The 15339-nt window shown below is 50.3% G+C and overlaps 1 protein-coding gene across 8 annotated transcripts in view; it reads right to left on the bottom strand.

Annotated features, from left to right (window-relative positions):
* Window positions 1–15339, bottom strand: part of SGSM2 (small G protein signaling modulator 2) — a 165245-nt gene that overhangs the window by 63958 nt on the left and 85948 nt on the right. For all 8 annotated transcript variants that reach the window (XM_075904862.1, XM_075904863.1, XM_075904864.1 and 5 more), the window contains 2 exons: window positions 2395–2557; window positions 64–225 (listed from right to left, as the gene is read on the bottom strand). In XM_075904862.1, coding sequence (XP_075760977.1) covers window positions 64–225; window positions 2395–2557 — 325 coding nt within the window. The remainder of the gene's footprint in view (window positions 1–63; window positions 226–2394; window positions 2558–15339) is intronic.

Raw genomic sequence — 15339 nt, 5'->3', positions numbered from 1 at the left:
ACACAGTGCACATTGGTCGACAAACAAATCTTTGCGTTCCCAGCCATTTGCTCCCCTCGTTACCTGCAGTTGTCCACAAGGTACTGCACGATTTTGTCCAACACTTTCTCAATCAAGGCCGTCCGCACCCAGATGTGTCTGAGGGCCTGCGGCGTTAGGACAGGCGTTTTGCCTGAGGCAGAACATTGTCTCTTGAGGGACTCCTGCCCACTCAACTGATTCCTCCTGCAAAAGAGTTAAAGTGAAAGGTGTTGGGAGTGCAGACTTTTAAAGGTGACCTGCTTGCCCCTTGACAGAGCTTCTTCAGATCACTGCTGCAAATTTCTGTTTTATTTCTGTTCTATCAAGTTTATTGAGACACAATCCTACTGCAGGACCATCCCATTTTTCTGGCTCATCTTGGTTCAGTCTCTTTCAACATTCACTCAGGGTATGTCTACACTGCCACCCTAGTTCGAACTAGGGTGGCTAATGCATGCATTCGAAGTTGCAAATGAAGCCCGGGATTTAAATATCCCGGGCTTCATTTGCATCTTGCCGGGCGCCGCCATTTTTAAATCCCCCTTAGTGCGGACTCCGTGCACGTGGCTACACACGGCACGGAGTAGGTAGTTTGAATTAGGCTCTCTTAGAATTAGGCTCTCTTAATTAGAGAGCCCAATTCAAACTACCTACTCCGTGCCGTGTGTAGCCGCAAGCACGGAGTCCACACTAAGGGGGATTTAAAAATGGCAGTTTCAAGTTGGACAGGGATACCCAGAGTTACCAAGTGGTGAAAGTTAAAATTCATTTCTCCCTGGTGTGTGTGTGTGAGGGGGGGGGGGGGGGTGTTTTTACACCAAGTAAGGAGGAGACCATGTGATCTCCCCATGTGCCCCTCCACGTGGTTCTATCTTGCCCCCAGCCTGAGGTCTTCATGCTCTTCCCACCTTCTTCCCCTGTTACCTGGGGGAGGGGAGGCTGGAGGGCAATATAACCGCCCCCCCCCAGCCCTGCCCCCTATGCTTCCACTGAGCTGCATCTCCTCTGGCTCTGTACAGCAGCAGTCCTGCAAGGGAACAGGGCTCCTTCTTCTTCAGGGAGGGGCAGCAATGAACAGGGAAAAGAGCAGAACACAGGCAGCTGTTGTATCACTCTCAGCTCTCCCCCTCCCCCCCCCCCCCCCCAGCCCTGTTCTCCTGACAGGCAGCTCCAGGGAGGGGCTGGGGGCAGCACGGTGTCTGTCTGGTACGTTGTACCCGCTACAAAGAGCTTGCTGGACGGCGTACTGGACCCTACCAGCTTAGGTACTTCAGCCACTTTCTTATAGGTACGCCCTACCAGCCCGTACCGGCTTACAAAGGGGGGGGGGAATTGTCCTCCTTGGCCCCTGAGGATAGGACAAGAAGCAATGGGCTTAAACTGCAGCAAGGGGGGTTTAGGTTGGACATTAGGAAAAACTTCCTACCTGTCGGGGTGGTTAAACACTGGAATAAATTCCCTAGGGAGGTTGTGGAGTCTCCATCACTCGGGATATTTAAGAGCAGGTTAGACAGACACCTGTCAGGGGTGATCTAGATCCGGGTTTCATCCTGCCAGGAGGGCAGGGGCTGGGTGCGATGACCTCGCAAGGTCCCTTCCAGTTCTAGGATTCTACTTCCACCTCCGCGGTCTCCTTCCTCTTCTCTTGCCTTTCCCCTCCCTCCTCTCATCTGTCCCAGTCATTGGGGTGTCTCATCATTTATCAGGCCCTGCTCCCTGAACGAGCTCCGTGCAGGTGGGACCCCTACTCCTGTATGTCCGCCTCTGAACCAGCCAGCAGCGAGGACACTGCAGGATCCCGGCCTTGGAGCGTACGCACGGTGGGGAAGGGACTGGGTCTTGCGGTGTGTCCAGACTGCGCCTAGCACAAGGCTGACTGGGGTGGATTGAATGTGGTGTCGCTTGCCTGTTCCTCTGATTCTCCCAGTGCACATAGGGTGGAGAAATGGATAGCGAGGGGGTGATTTTTTAAAGTTCAAACAAGCAAGCAAAGAAAAATGTTCAGGCCTCCTTTGCTGCCTAAAGAACCGACCCCTGGCACAATGCGGGCGAGTCGCTCCCGTCTGGCACTGGTTTGGGCCCGGGGCGAGCCGAGACATCTGCTTCTCCACTAAGCTCTGTTCATTCTGTCGCCTGATCCTCCTCCCTCCCAATCCGTCCACATTATCCCCAGGCCAAACCCAGACCGCGCGCTGCCTGTGAGCAGCGACGCTCTTCGGTGTCCTTTGTCTCGACAGCACCGGGTGCAATCAGGGCTCCTGCGCCTCAACTGGGGCGCCAGAAAGCTGCCCCAAGTCGTTTTCCAACCAGCTCTCGCTGTCCCCTTCAAGCCGCCACAATGTTCTCACTTTAAGAACAGCCCCCTGGGCTTACCTGCCTTCCGCCTGCTGCTGCAGCTCCTGCACTTTCTTGCAGATGTCCCCCGCTACCGCAGATGTTTTGCCCACTTTGGTGAAGAGAGCGGCGACCTTATCGGTCCGGAGGAAGCCGGCGGCTCTGCGCTTCAGCATGTGCAGGAGGCATGCCTCCACCACCCCTGGAAAAGGAAAGGAGACAGCACGGTGAGCACTCGGCTCCACTCTTCTCGGCACATGTCAGTCAAGAGAAGAAAAGTCACCTAACAAAATGAATCTGACGTCTAGGCAAGGAGGGAGGGGGTGGCGTACTCAGTAAGGAGGGCCCCTGGTTTCTAGTCCTGCTTGAGCTGTGGACTCAGCACACCCAAATAAAGCACCTTCTTGGTGCCTCAGTTTCCCCATCAGGATAGCAAGGGTAACAATACATTTACCTCTCCTGCAGGGGGCCATCAGGCATACTAATTGCCCTGATAATCTTGGATGAAAGTTGGGCTCTGCAGCCAAACTCGGCAAGAACCTGCATAAACCCAAATGTCCAGCCAGGCGTCGGCCTCTGTGTTTATGTTTTTCCTATGGGCCATATTCTGTGCCTCAGTGAGCCATTGATGTGAATAATGTAACAGGAGACTGGCCTTCTAGGAACTGAAAAGCAGAGGAAGATCAGATCTGGTAACTGGTAGAATCATGTATACAAGTGCCAGACCTGCAGCCATGGGTCCTTGAAAACACTATATTTTAATTCCCATGAATAATTGTAATACCAAGCTCTTATATAACCCTTTTCTTATATAACCTCAGTAGCTTTCAAAGTGCTTTATAAAGGAGGTCAGTATCATTATTCCCTAGATAAAGAGGGGGAAACTGAGGCATGGCTGGTTAAGTGACTTGCCCAAGGTCACTCAGAAGGCCAGTGGCAGAGTCAAGAATAGAACCTAGATCTTCAGAGTCCAGTCTGGTGCTCTATAGTATTATAGCAATACTATAATAGCCCCGGAAAGTGAAAGAGACCTTAATGCTGCTCCACATGTGTGGCAAAACTCCCATTGGCTCCACAAGGCAGGATTGTGGAAGTACGCAGAGCTAAATATTGGGGATGTTAGATATTGAGTAACTGAACAATCATGTAAAAACTTAGTGGTTACACAGTTATTTAATAGTTCCTGGGGGCGGGGCTGGTAGCCAGTAGTGTGGGGTGGCAACAGCCCCTGCCTGTGGGGGGGGGGGGGGGGGGGCGGGGGAGATCCCTACAGACAGAGGCTGCACCAGCATCCCAGGGAGCAACCTCCCCTCCTCCACTGCAGTGCAGGGGTTGGGGGAGGTGGCTCTGCAACTCAGTGGAGGCTTCTGCACAGGCTTCTGCCATCCCCACCTTGCTGCCTCTGGCTATGTCTACACTATGGGTATGTCTACACTAGCCACCATAGTTCGAACGAGGGTGGCTAATGTAGGCATTCGAACTTGCAAATGAAGCCCGGGATTAAAATGTCCTGGGCTTTATTTGCATGTTCCCGGGCGCCGCCATTTTTAAAGCCCCTAATTCGGACTCCTGTTACTCAGCGGCGGATTTAGGTCAGGGCGAGCAGGGCGGCTGCCCCGGGCCCCACGCTTCCTGAGGCCCCACGCATGCGCTGTGTCAAAGAGGGAGCCCCGCGAAATTTCGCTGCCCGGGGCCCCGCGGCGCTGCCATGGACCCCGCGGCACTCTCATCCGCCCCTGCTGTTACTCCTCATTGCAGATCAAGAGAGCTATGGACGGGGCGGAGGTAGTTCAAGTTCTGTTTTCCTGCTTCTTAAAAAGCCATCCATGTCTCCGATTCGGTGCCTATCAGCTGAACTGGACTGCCGGGCTCCTACAGCCCTGAGACCTGCCAACCCTTCACTGATGATTTACTGGTGACTGACACAACCCTGAATGAGAAGCAGGGGGAGGAAAAGGAGAACACACCAGAGCATCATTTCCCAGAACACACTTGTCTGAATCAGGCTGGAACAATTAATGTTGGAGATCTCGGGGGACAGGACTGGCTTGCGAGAGAGAGAGAGAAAGAGAGAGAGAGAGTGTGTGTGTGTGTGTGTGTGTGTGTGTGTGTGTGTTTAATGGAAGGAAGGAAAGGTTGTGCACAGCGGCAAGAAAGCTGAATGGAAATAGCCATCCCTGACAGTGGAAAAATACAGGGTTTCTGGGATTTCATGCGATTGATCTCATTGAAGTCTCTGAGGAAAACTGTCCCTGCCTTGCTGGGGGAAGGGAGAGGCTTCTAGCTAAGACACATATGTGCAGGGACTTGTTTTAACATCGTTTTTCTCTTACGTTAGCCCTCATTCCTGATGTGAAGATGAACGATTACTTTGGTTTAAGCAGGCTGGTCACTGAACTCCCACTGGACACAGACTCCTGAAGGGAGAAACCCAGTCAGACCTGCTGGGTAAAAACCGTGGTGGTACGTGACGCTGTCACTCAGAATCCAGACTAGGGTTGGGAGAATCATGAGATCCTGCCCCGAGAAAGAGAAAGACCTGACACCCGCAGGGTGCAGGGCCGGATTAAGGGGGGGGGGCTAGCTGGGCAGCTGCCCGGGGCGCCAGCCTATGGGGGGAGCCTGATGGCAGCTGTAAGGGGCGCCGCACGCCCGATTGCAGCTGTAAGGTGCGCAGTGCTCCGGGGGGCAGGGCCGTGCATGTGCCGTGTGCCCGGGGGTGGAGCCGTGCATGCGTTGTGCGCCCGCTGCCCAGGGTGCAGGAATGGCTCGAGCCGGCCCTGGCAGGGTGGGGTGGGCTGGGGTGGGGGTGGTGAAATCAGCAAGACCAGGCAGGGGAGAGAGGTGCAGCTAGCTCCAGGCTCGTGAGGTTACCAAGCGGAATGTTCGTTTTGTGATTCTTCGCACAACAGACTCTGAAGTTCACCAGCCAAAGAGTGAAATCCAAAGATCACCCTGGTTTTATTTTGGTCTTGTGCAATGCCCCCTAACTCCCAGAATCTGAACGTTACACTTCAGTGGCTGCAAAGAGCCCCAAAACTAGCATGATCTATTTCTGAACACTAGGGGGGAAAAAGCCATTCGGGTCCACTAGATCCATTTTCAGGATTTTAAATCTAGGCTGAAAATGGCTCTTCCCATCAACGCTGTACACAAAGGTAGCAATGGAGGACAATATCACTTACTCTTTGAAAAATTAAACCCCTGACAACGGTCCCTCTAATCTCTTCCATCCACGTGTGGATTTTTTCCATGCATGCACCGAATAACGTTTATGTGCACTGTGTGAAAGTGCACCACTAACACAAACACAAAACCTAGCTGTGGGTGCTCTGCTAGTCAGCTGGGCAGCATTTGAACCTCTCGTAGGTGGCCACCCAAGCGCACAGCTTACAGGGCATACTGGCCCCTGAACCCGCTCCGGAGTTCACACCCCCGCACCGGAGTTTGTTTTCCTGCCTCTGAGCCATGTTCTCCCATGTTTATTGATGGCAATTTACCACAGACTGTCTGCTGCTAACATTGCACCATTAAATTTTCATCACAAGTATCAAACGGCGCTCCATCTGCTCCAACGTACAGTACCTCCGCCTTAGAAGCTGGCTGCTCAGAGTGAAGAACGCAGAACCCACCTATAGTTGCCAAACCTGCCAGGTGTTAAGCCCTTCCTGCAATGACCACACTAGCCTCTTTGATAGATTTTTCCTCCCAACACCCCGAGGAGGTACTATGATCCCATTTTGCAGGCAAGAACCTGACCGATTCTTAAAGAGGTTTAGGCACGCAAAGTTGCAAATAAGTGCTTCTGAAAATCCCACTGGGTATGGAGGTGCCTGACTCCCAAGCAATGATCCCTCTAATTTTTTTCCATTCATGTGCAGAATAAATGCTGTGATGTGCACCGAGGCACGGGCTATGTGCACCACCAGTGGAAACACATTATGCCAGTTGTGGACATTGTGGGCACGCTGCTAACCAGCTGGCATTTGAATCTCTCCTGGGTGGCGGCCCAAGCACTCAGCTTCCCGGGGAACACTGCTCCCAAGGGGATCACACCTCTTCACACCCCTGAGTGACATCAGTATGCCGGTAGCAGTCTGGACGGTGGAGACAGCCCCAGTTTTCATGCGAGCTAACAAGTTGAATTACAGGCCAGTTTTGAGGTTGTACCCTGAGTTAGCTAACTCAAATGAAGAACATGTCTTTTATCACCTGAATCTCTCTTGGTACCTCAGCTCCTCATCTGTAAATTGGGGATAACAACACTCCCTTTCCCCTTTGTCTATTTAGACTACAAGCAATTGTAGTTCTTATTATACGTCTGTACAGTGCCTAGCACAATGGGGCTCTGATCTTAGTTAAAATTTAAAAATTCAGCATAGGAATAGCAACAACTCACCCCAATTTCCGGAGGTAGAAGGAATATTTGTTTTAATCAAGGCTGTAGGAGGCGTTTGTACTGCAACCTCAAGTGGCTCCGCAGGTGTCCCTAGGCACAAGACAACCTTCCTGCGTGCACTTGTAATAGACAATCCAGATAAACTCTCATCTGGGTGGAAATTCTAAACACAGGCCTTGCTCCAAATGAAGAATTGGCTTGGATCTAGGTATTTTTGTTGCTAGCTCCTTGCAAATGCACCAGACCCTGGGAGACAGTAGACTGAATGTCATGCTCCTTCATCAACCAACAGCTTTCATGTGTTTTCATTTTTAATTAAAGTATTCATGCTTTCATCAAATCAATTCCTTAACCAGGGATACTCAAGATCTTACAGACCCATCATTGCTGGGTTAATGGGGAGCATACAGTGGCTACTATCTTTGAAACCAGATGGATAAAATACAGATTCTTTGATTATTTAAAAAAAATGTTGGCAACACACTTCCCCATATTGCTGCTGTTTGAAAGCTACTTCAGTTATCATTTAAGCTACTCAACAGCGTTTTTATTAAGAACACAAGAACGGCCATACCGGATCAGGCCAAAGGTCCATCTAGCCCAGTGTCCTGTCTTCTGATAGTGACCAATGTCAGATGCACCAGAGGGAGTGAACAGAAAAGGTAATCATGAAGTAATGCCTCTCCTGTCACCATTCCCAGTCTCTGAGGGTATGTCTACACTACCACCCTAGTTTGAACTAGGGTGGTAATGTAGGCAACCGGAGTTGCAAATGAAGCCTGGGATTTGAATTTCCCGGGCTTCATTTGCATCTCGCCGGGCGCCGCCATTTTTAAATGTCCGCTAGTGCGGACTCCGTGCCACGCGGCTACCGTTACTCCTCGTTTCCTTTTGTTTGTTTTAAACCAGCTACCTATTCATTTCATTTGGTGACCCCCACAGCCCTTGTGTTATGGGAAGGAGCAAATAACTCCTTTCCCCCCCCAACTTTTTTTATACCAGTCATGATTTTATAGACCTCTATCATGTCCCCCCTTATCATCTCTTCTCCAAGCTGAAGTCTCCAGTCTTATTAATCTCTCCTCATATGATAGCCGTTCCATACCCCTAATTTTTGTTGCCCTTTACTGAGCTTTTTCCAGTGCTAAGATACCTTTTTTGAGATGAGGTGACCACATCTGCATGCAGTATTCAAGATGGGGGCATACCAGGGACTTATTAAAGTAGTACTCATAAGCTTCTAAAGTCACTGGAAATTATGCTTCCTGGGTATAAGAAACAAACCCCGTAATTCATGGAGTTTTATTAATACACATTGGCTACGTCTGTACTGCGCTCTCTTGCGCAAGAAAATATGCAAATGAGGCGAAGCGATGAATATCACCGCACCTCATTTGCATACTTAGTGAGTCGCCATTTTTGTACAAGGGGTTTTTGCACAAGATCTGTTCTGCCACTTTTTTTCAGGCTGAACGGCTCTTGCGCAAAAGCCCCTTGTGCAAAAATGGCAGGTCATTAAGTATGCAAATGAGGCACAGCAATATTCACCGCTTCACCTCATTTGCATATTTCTTGCGCAAGAGAGCGCAGTATAGACGTGGCCATTCAGTTCCCACTTACTGCTCCCCAGCTGAGCTGTAAATACAACAACAAAGTTTTCAGAGGTCGAGAACGGCAAGGCACCTTTCACGCAGAAGCATTATTAAGCCAGTATCTTTTACATAATGTTAGCATCTGGAAGCTACAGGAAAGCCATTGTACCAAGCAGTGTGATCACAGGGTGCCGCTATAAAATTGTAGTCAGAGGTGTGCCTGCTACCTGTGCTCCTAGCCTGGATCTAGCTAGCTGCAATAACAGACTACGTGGCCCATCGGAGAGGCTAGCTCACGCTGCCACCGCTGTGCAGCTACTGTTGGTCAAAGCTAGCTTGGGTGCAGGAGTGAACTGAAGGTGGGGATCTGGGTGGGAGAGGGCTGAGGGTGGGAGAGGTCTGGATGGAAGGTTGGGTGCAGGTGTGGGCTGAGGGTGGAGGTCTGGATGGGAGGTAAGGTGCCGGTGCAGGTGCATGCTAATGGTGAGGGGTCTGGTTGGAAAAATGGGTGCAGGTGTGGGCTGAGATGGGGGGTCTGGGTGGGAGGCAGGGTGCAGGTGTGGGCTGAGGATAGGGGGTCTGGGTGGGAGGCAAGGTGCAGGTGTGGGTTGAGGATGGTGTCTGGGTGGGTTGAGGGTGGGAGGCAGGGTGCTGGTGTGGGCTGAGGGTGGGGGTCTGGGTGGGCTGAGGGTGGAGGTCTGGGTGGGAGGTTGGGTGCAGGTGTGGGCTGAGGGTGGGGGTCAGTGTGGGAGGTTGGGTACAGGAGCGGGCTGGGGGGGGCTGAGCGGAAAGGGAGGGTGCCAGCTGCAGGCAGTTCTGATTATGATTTGTACTGCTGCCGTGCCAGGGACACGTGTCTAAGGTGCAGCAGAGCTAGTATCAGCCAATTTCGATGTTGCCGGGATGGGCAGACGCAGACAGAGGCCCGAGTCAAAGAAAAGACTCAGCTTACGACCTGTGCAACCAGCAGGCTGGTGCTGGCTGCAGCGACTGGGAGGGGGGTAACACGCACGGTGCTGCACCCCCGAGGCATCCGGTAGCCCCGGACTGTGCAGAAAAGCAGCGTGGCAGCTGGCTGATCAACAACTGACACAATTTCACAGGGATCACATCAGCCCCAGGCTGGGAGCCCAGGCAAGGGTTTCAATTAGCGTCACCGAAGCTGATGGGGAAGCTCAGGGCAGGGATGTTACAGGAGCCCAGGTGTTCCCCAGCCGCCCACCTCCGCCTCTCCACGAGCGAACGACTCTTATGAATGTTTCAGGGAGGCAGCCGTGTGGGTCGAGAACTCTCTGCTGTGTGACCAGTGTGTTTTCTTCCAGTGCCACAACACAGGAAGTGGGACTACGGCAGAAGGATCCAAATGCTGGGGGAGCCGGGCTCCAGGTTCATCAATTCCCAGCCAGGAGGAGCCAGCATTTTGTCTGTGTGTGTCCATAAGGCACAGAAGCTGCTCTCTTAATAACGGCTGGTTCCAATCCTGCACCGCTTGGGTCATCAGCTGATGTGCCCCCAAGGAGCCTCTTGGTCCAGCACGCCTGGTAGCCCTCATCCGGCTCCGGGACACTGCCCAACGGCCAACGCTGCCTATGACAGCAAGCCCCGCGCACCCCCCTCCCGCCACTCGCGTCCCAGTGCGGAACGTGCGATGCAGTGTTGAGGATCGGCACATCCCGGCCCGACCCTGCCACTGCCACTGCCATCCCACGGCGTGACGCACGAGCTTGGATCACGACGGCCGCCAGAGAGGACGGGCAGTTAGCATCTCGTGCTCTGGCTTAGAACGCCTCCAGCTGACGGCGTCTCCACGAGAGGGGGCCCTCTCGGCTCCGTACCGCGGGAGGGGATTGCTGCACAGTTGCTCGTGGGGCAATGCAAGCGGAGCTGCACAGGAAGAACAGAGTGAGCTCCCGGAGCTGGGACGCACAGAGCCGCTCTCTGCCGCACGGCTGCGGAGCCTGCTGTAAGGCTCCCAGCCCAAAAGCAGCTGGCAGGGCGGGGGAGGGGGAGACAGCTGTCACATCACTGAAAAAAAATCACTTGAGATGTTTCACATAATGCAGCAATAATTGGTCGGGGTAGAACAGAGCTGGGAAGAGGAGCATCGCGGTTGCCTAGGAACCGTATTTTTTTTTAGAAGACAAATACAATATTAATGGAGCAAATTTAGTAACAACCACAGCTGACCCGGCTTTGATTGTTAATATTCGCGGAGGCTGATATCAAGAGTAATCGCCACCTCGCCTGTCCCCGAAGCCCCCAAATTTAATTATGCCACTGTGACATTTCTCATCACCACAAGTCACGACAACGCGGCTTAACTGACTGGAACGCGCGCGTGATGTACGTGTGAAGGGAAATGGCAGGCCAGGCTTTGACAGAACTGTTGTATTGTCAGCCCCAGAGGTACAGTGGGAATCAGGACATTTGGCTTTGATTCCTAGATCCATGTAACAGTGTCTGGTAAGCTGTGCACGTGGGCAACCACCCAGCAGAGATTCAAATGCCACCCAGTGGATTAGCAGACCACCAGCAGCATGTGTTTCTCTGGGTGGTGCACTTCTGCACATGCCTTCGTGCACCAAACAAAATTTATTCCACACATGGGTGGAAAAAATTAGAGGGAATGTTGACTCAGACTAGCGGCTGCCTGTCTTATATGTTTAGGTGACCAGGTACTCATGGCAGAGGTTGCCACTTGATCCATGGTTGCACTTAGAGGCTTGAAGCACCCAATTCACCCATTAATGTCCAACACCAAGCTCAACAGGGCACATGCGGCTTCACGGCATGTTCATCCAGCAGCTCAACTGGCTGGTTCAAAATGCCTTTTCTGTGTGTCCAGCGACAGGGCCAGCCAGAGGTTTTGGGAAGGGCCCAGGGCAAAATCTGGACTCCCCCACTCTTCCAAAACAATGAACAATGAGAGGGAAGGGGTCTGGCGAAGGAACCCTCCGTGAACTCACCTTGACTTGGTGGCCCCACCCCATGAGGCGGGGCCCAGCTCCACACTCCAGTCGTTGTGACCGGATGAACAACGTCGCAGCCCCTCCATTGTGACAGAGGGGCCAAGAGGTCAAATGACAGCCAGTGGTGTTGTGATCCCATGTGCCAAGTTACACCACCCCTCACTTTGGGGCCCTCTGACACTGGAGGGTCGCGCAAACTTCCGCTTTTACCCCCGCCCACTGATAGGGCAGAGACAGTAATAATCTCATTGCTTGTCATCCAATTGTGCCCTGGAAAATCACACCCATCAGCCTCTTACAGAACCAAACTTGGCCAAATGGGAAATGCCAAATGGGTTTAAAGTGCATACAAAAACCTGCTTCCTGGAGGGCAGCGAACAGCTGGGTCTTCCAAAGAAGTGACTGGGCTAGGATATGTAAGTACCTTCCTGGGGCAAACACAGCAGGTATTTTAAGTTGTTAATCTGCCAGAGAAAGGCATCATGAGAGTCAATGGCGAGAAGCTACCTTCAGCCAAATTCAAATCTGAAATAAACCTCAATTTATTAAAACCAGTAAAAACTGGAACAAACTGCTAAGGGACACAGGAAATTCTCCATCTAAGTCATCAACTCAAGACTGGATGCCTTCCCAAAGAGATGCTCGAGTCAAACAAGTTTTTGGGTGCAAAACAGGAGTTAACTGGGTAAATTCTCTGGCTGGTGAAATAAAGGAGGTCAGTCTGAAAGAACTAAGAAAACTTTTAGAACAGAACTACAGCCAGGAACTTCTTCACACTTCACTGAGAGGCAGCCATTTCTGAAGTGGGACATGTCAGCTGTTTAAGCATGCCTTGGAGTGGTTGATTAGGTCAGGCTGTAACGTGTTGTAGTGGATAGCTCCTATGAAGTACCTCTTCTACCTCTGAGCATATTGGAAGATATCAACTCACCCAGAGTGCTTTGTTACAGCACTTCACAGCAAGCTAGAAGAAACTTAGAAAGGCAATCAACAGAAATGTGCCAAGCAGCCTCAGTGAACAACAAGAAGTGCTTCCCATAACTCCAGATAGACCTAACAGTGGTGAGACGTACTGAAGAGAGTCGAACACCACATTTTACAAACCTCTCCCCTCTGATCCCACCTTGGACTACCAAAAGAAACTACACTGTCTCCTTAAAAGCCTCCCCACAGCTACTCGGGAACAAATCCTCACAGAATCACCTTCTGACCCCCGACCAGGATTGTTCTATCTACTTCCCAAGATCCATAAACCTGGGCACCCCGGACGTCCCATCATCTCTGGTATTGGCACGCTCACTACTGGTCTATCCAGCTATGTAGACACTCTTCTCAAACCCTTCGTAACCAATACCCCCAGCTATCTCCGAGACACTACTGACTTCCTAAGGAAATTACAAAACATCGATAACCTCCCCAATAATACCATCCTTGCCACCATGGATGTAGAAGCTCTATATACCAACATCCCACATGAAGACGGATTACAAGCAATTAGAAACACTATCCCAGAGGACACTACTGCCAACCTGATAGCAGACCTATGTAACTTTGTTCTCACCCACAATTATTTCCGGTTTGAGAACAACTTATACCTCCAGATCAGCGGCACAGCCATGGGTACACGCATGGCCCCACAGTATGCTAACATCTTTATGGCTGACCTAGAACAACGTTTCCTCAACTCCCGTCCCCTTTCACCCCTCCTCTACCTACGGTACATCGATGACATCTTTATGATCTGGACACATGGCCAAGAAACACTGGAGATATTCCACAGAGATTTCAACAACCTACACCCCACCATCAACCTCAGCCTGGACCATTCTACACGAGAGATCCACTTCCTGGACACCACCGTACAAATCAACAATGGAAAATTAGACACCACTCTCTACAGAAAACCCACTGACTCATACAGTTACCTACATGCATCCAGCTCCCATCCAGAACACACCACACGATCCATCGTCTATAGCCAAGCCCTTCGATACAACCGCATCTGCTCTAACCCCACTGACAGAGACCAGAAGCTTCAGGATCTCTACCAAGCATTTATAAATCTCAACTACCCACCCAGAGAAACAAAAAAGCAAATTGAAAGAGCCAGACGAATACCTAGAAACCATCTACTTCAAGACAGACCCAAGAAAACCAACAATAGAACACCACTTGTCATCACCTACAACCCCCAACTTAAACCTGTCCAACACATTATCAAGAAACTACAGCCTATATTGGAACAGGATACCATACTCAAAGAGGCTCTGGGAGACAGACCCATAGTCTCCTATAGACAACCACCTAACCTCAAGATGATTCTTACCAACCACCACAGGACATACCACACTAATACCAACCCTGGTACCTTCCCTTGCAACAAACCCCGTTGCCAGCTTTGTCCACATATTCATTCTGCTGATACCATTATTGGACCTAACCAAGTGAGTTATAAGATCAAGAACACATATTCCTGCGCATCCAGAAATATAATCTACGCTATCATGTGCCGAAAGTGTCCGTCTGCTATGTACATTGGACAAACATCTCAGACACTTCGCCAAAGGATTAATGCCCACAAAACAGATATTAGACAAGATCACAAAGAGAAAACAGTTTCTTGCCACTTTAACCAGAAAGGACACTCTCTAAATGACTTAGCCACCTGCATTCTGCTACAAAGACCTTTTACATCTGCACTTGAAAGGGAATCCTCTGAACTGTCATTCATGTTAAAATTCGACACTTACCACCAGGGACTTAACAAGTCTTTGAACTTTCTCACCCATTATCAAGACAGTTTCCCCAATTATCACCTGTAATACCATTAACTCACAAACATCCCACTCTCCCTACCTTTAATATCAGCAATTCACAGACACTTACCTTCCTTCCTCCCCCTTCCCACCCCCCCGCATCCTCCTTCTGTTCTGCAATGTGATTTGTCCTTTTCATATTTGTTCATTTTTTTAAATTGTATCCTTTGGTATATATGGTTGTGACTACTTTCTTCCACTATTTGATCTGAGGAAGTGGGTCTGGCCCACGAAAGCTCATCATCTAATAAACCATCTTGTTAGTCTTTAAAGTGCTACATTGTCCTGCTTTTTGCTTCAACTACCCCAGACTAACACGGCTACATTTCTATCACTAGTCATGCTGTTTGCATTCATAGGGAGCTTGAGCGAATCTTTGGGTTCAGGTCAGATGGGCTCACAAGCCCAGAGTTTCACTTTAAATTTCTCTTTTCGATTAAGCTTCAGAAACTGGGTAAAACTCAACCAAGCCTCCGATTTAGCTGGCTGAGACCCTGCAAAACTGTGGAGTTCTGGAGAGTTTCTTCCACAGGTGGAACCTCCATACCAGTTCTAAGTCCAGAATCCAGTTCTACGAAACTTCATGAACAACGAGTTTTGGAATGGGCCCTGTTTCTTGCTTTCATCCAAATGCCATTACAACTAGCCCAGTTTTACTAAGAGTATAAAATAGCCATACTGCATCAGACCAAAGGTCCACCTAGCCTAGTATCCTGTCTTCCAACAGAAGCCAATTTCAGGTGACCCTGAAATGAACAGAACAGGTAATCATTAAGTGATCCCTTTCCTGTCATCCATTTCCCGCTTCTGACAGAGGGTAGGGACACCATTGCTATCCATCCAGGCTAATAAGTATTGATGGACCTAACCTCTATGAATTTATCTAGTTCTTTTTTGAGCCCTGCTACAGTCCTGGTCTTCACAACATCCTCTGGCAAGGAGTTCCACAAGTTGACTGTATGTTGCATGAAGAAATACTTCCTTTTGTTTGTTTTACAGGTCAAAAAGCTTGCAAACCTTTTGAAAAAGTTGGCACCTGCGTTTTGCAGTTTGAAAAGAAATCCCAGACCAGAAGATCTTGTCCTTACAGTGGATCTCAGGTACTTAAAGTCAGGTCAACATTAAAAAATTAGGCCCACCCAGCTACATAGCTCAGGTGTGTGAAAAATCTGTGTTCATGGGTGACATAGTTAAGATGATCTAACCCC

The sequence above is a fragment of the Pelodiscus sinensis genome, chromosome 21, assembly GCF_049634645.1.
Source record: "Pelodiscus sinensis isolate JC-2024 chromosome 21, ASM4963464v1, whole genome shotgun sequence".
In the NCBI taxonomy this organism is placed as follows: Eukaryota; Metazoa; Chordata; order Testudines; family Trionychidae; genus Pelodiscus; species Pelodiscus sinensis.
Note: the sequence above shows the minus strand (reverse complement) of the source record. Positions and strands in the feature narration are given on the sequence as shown.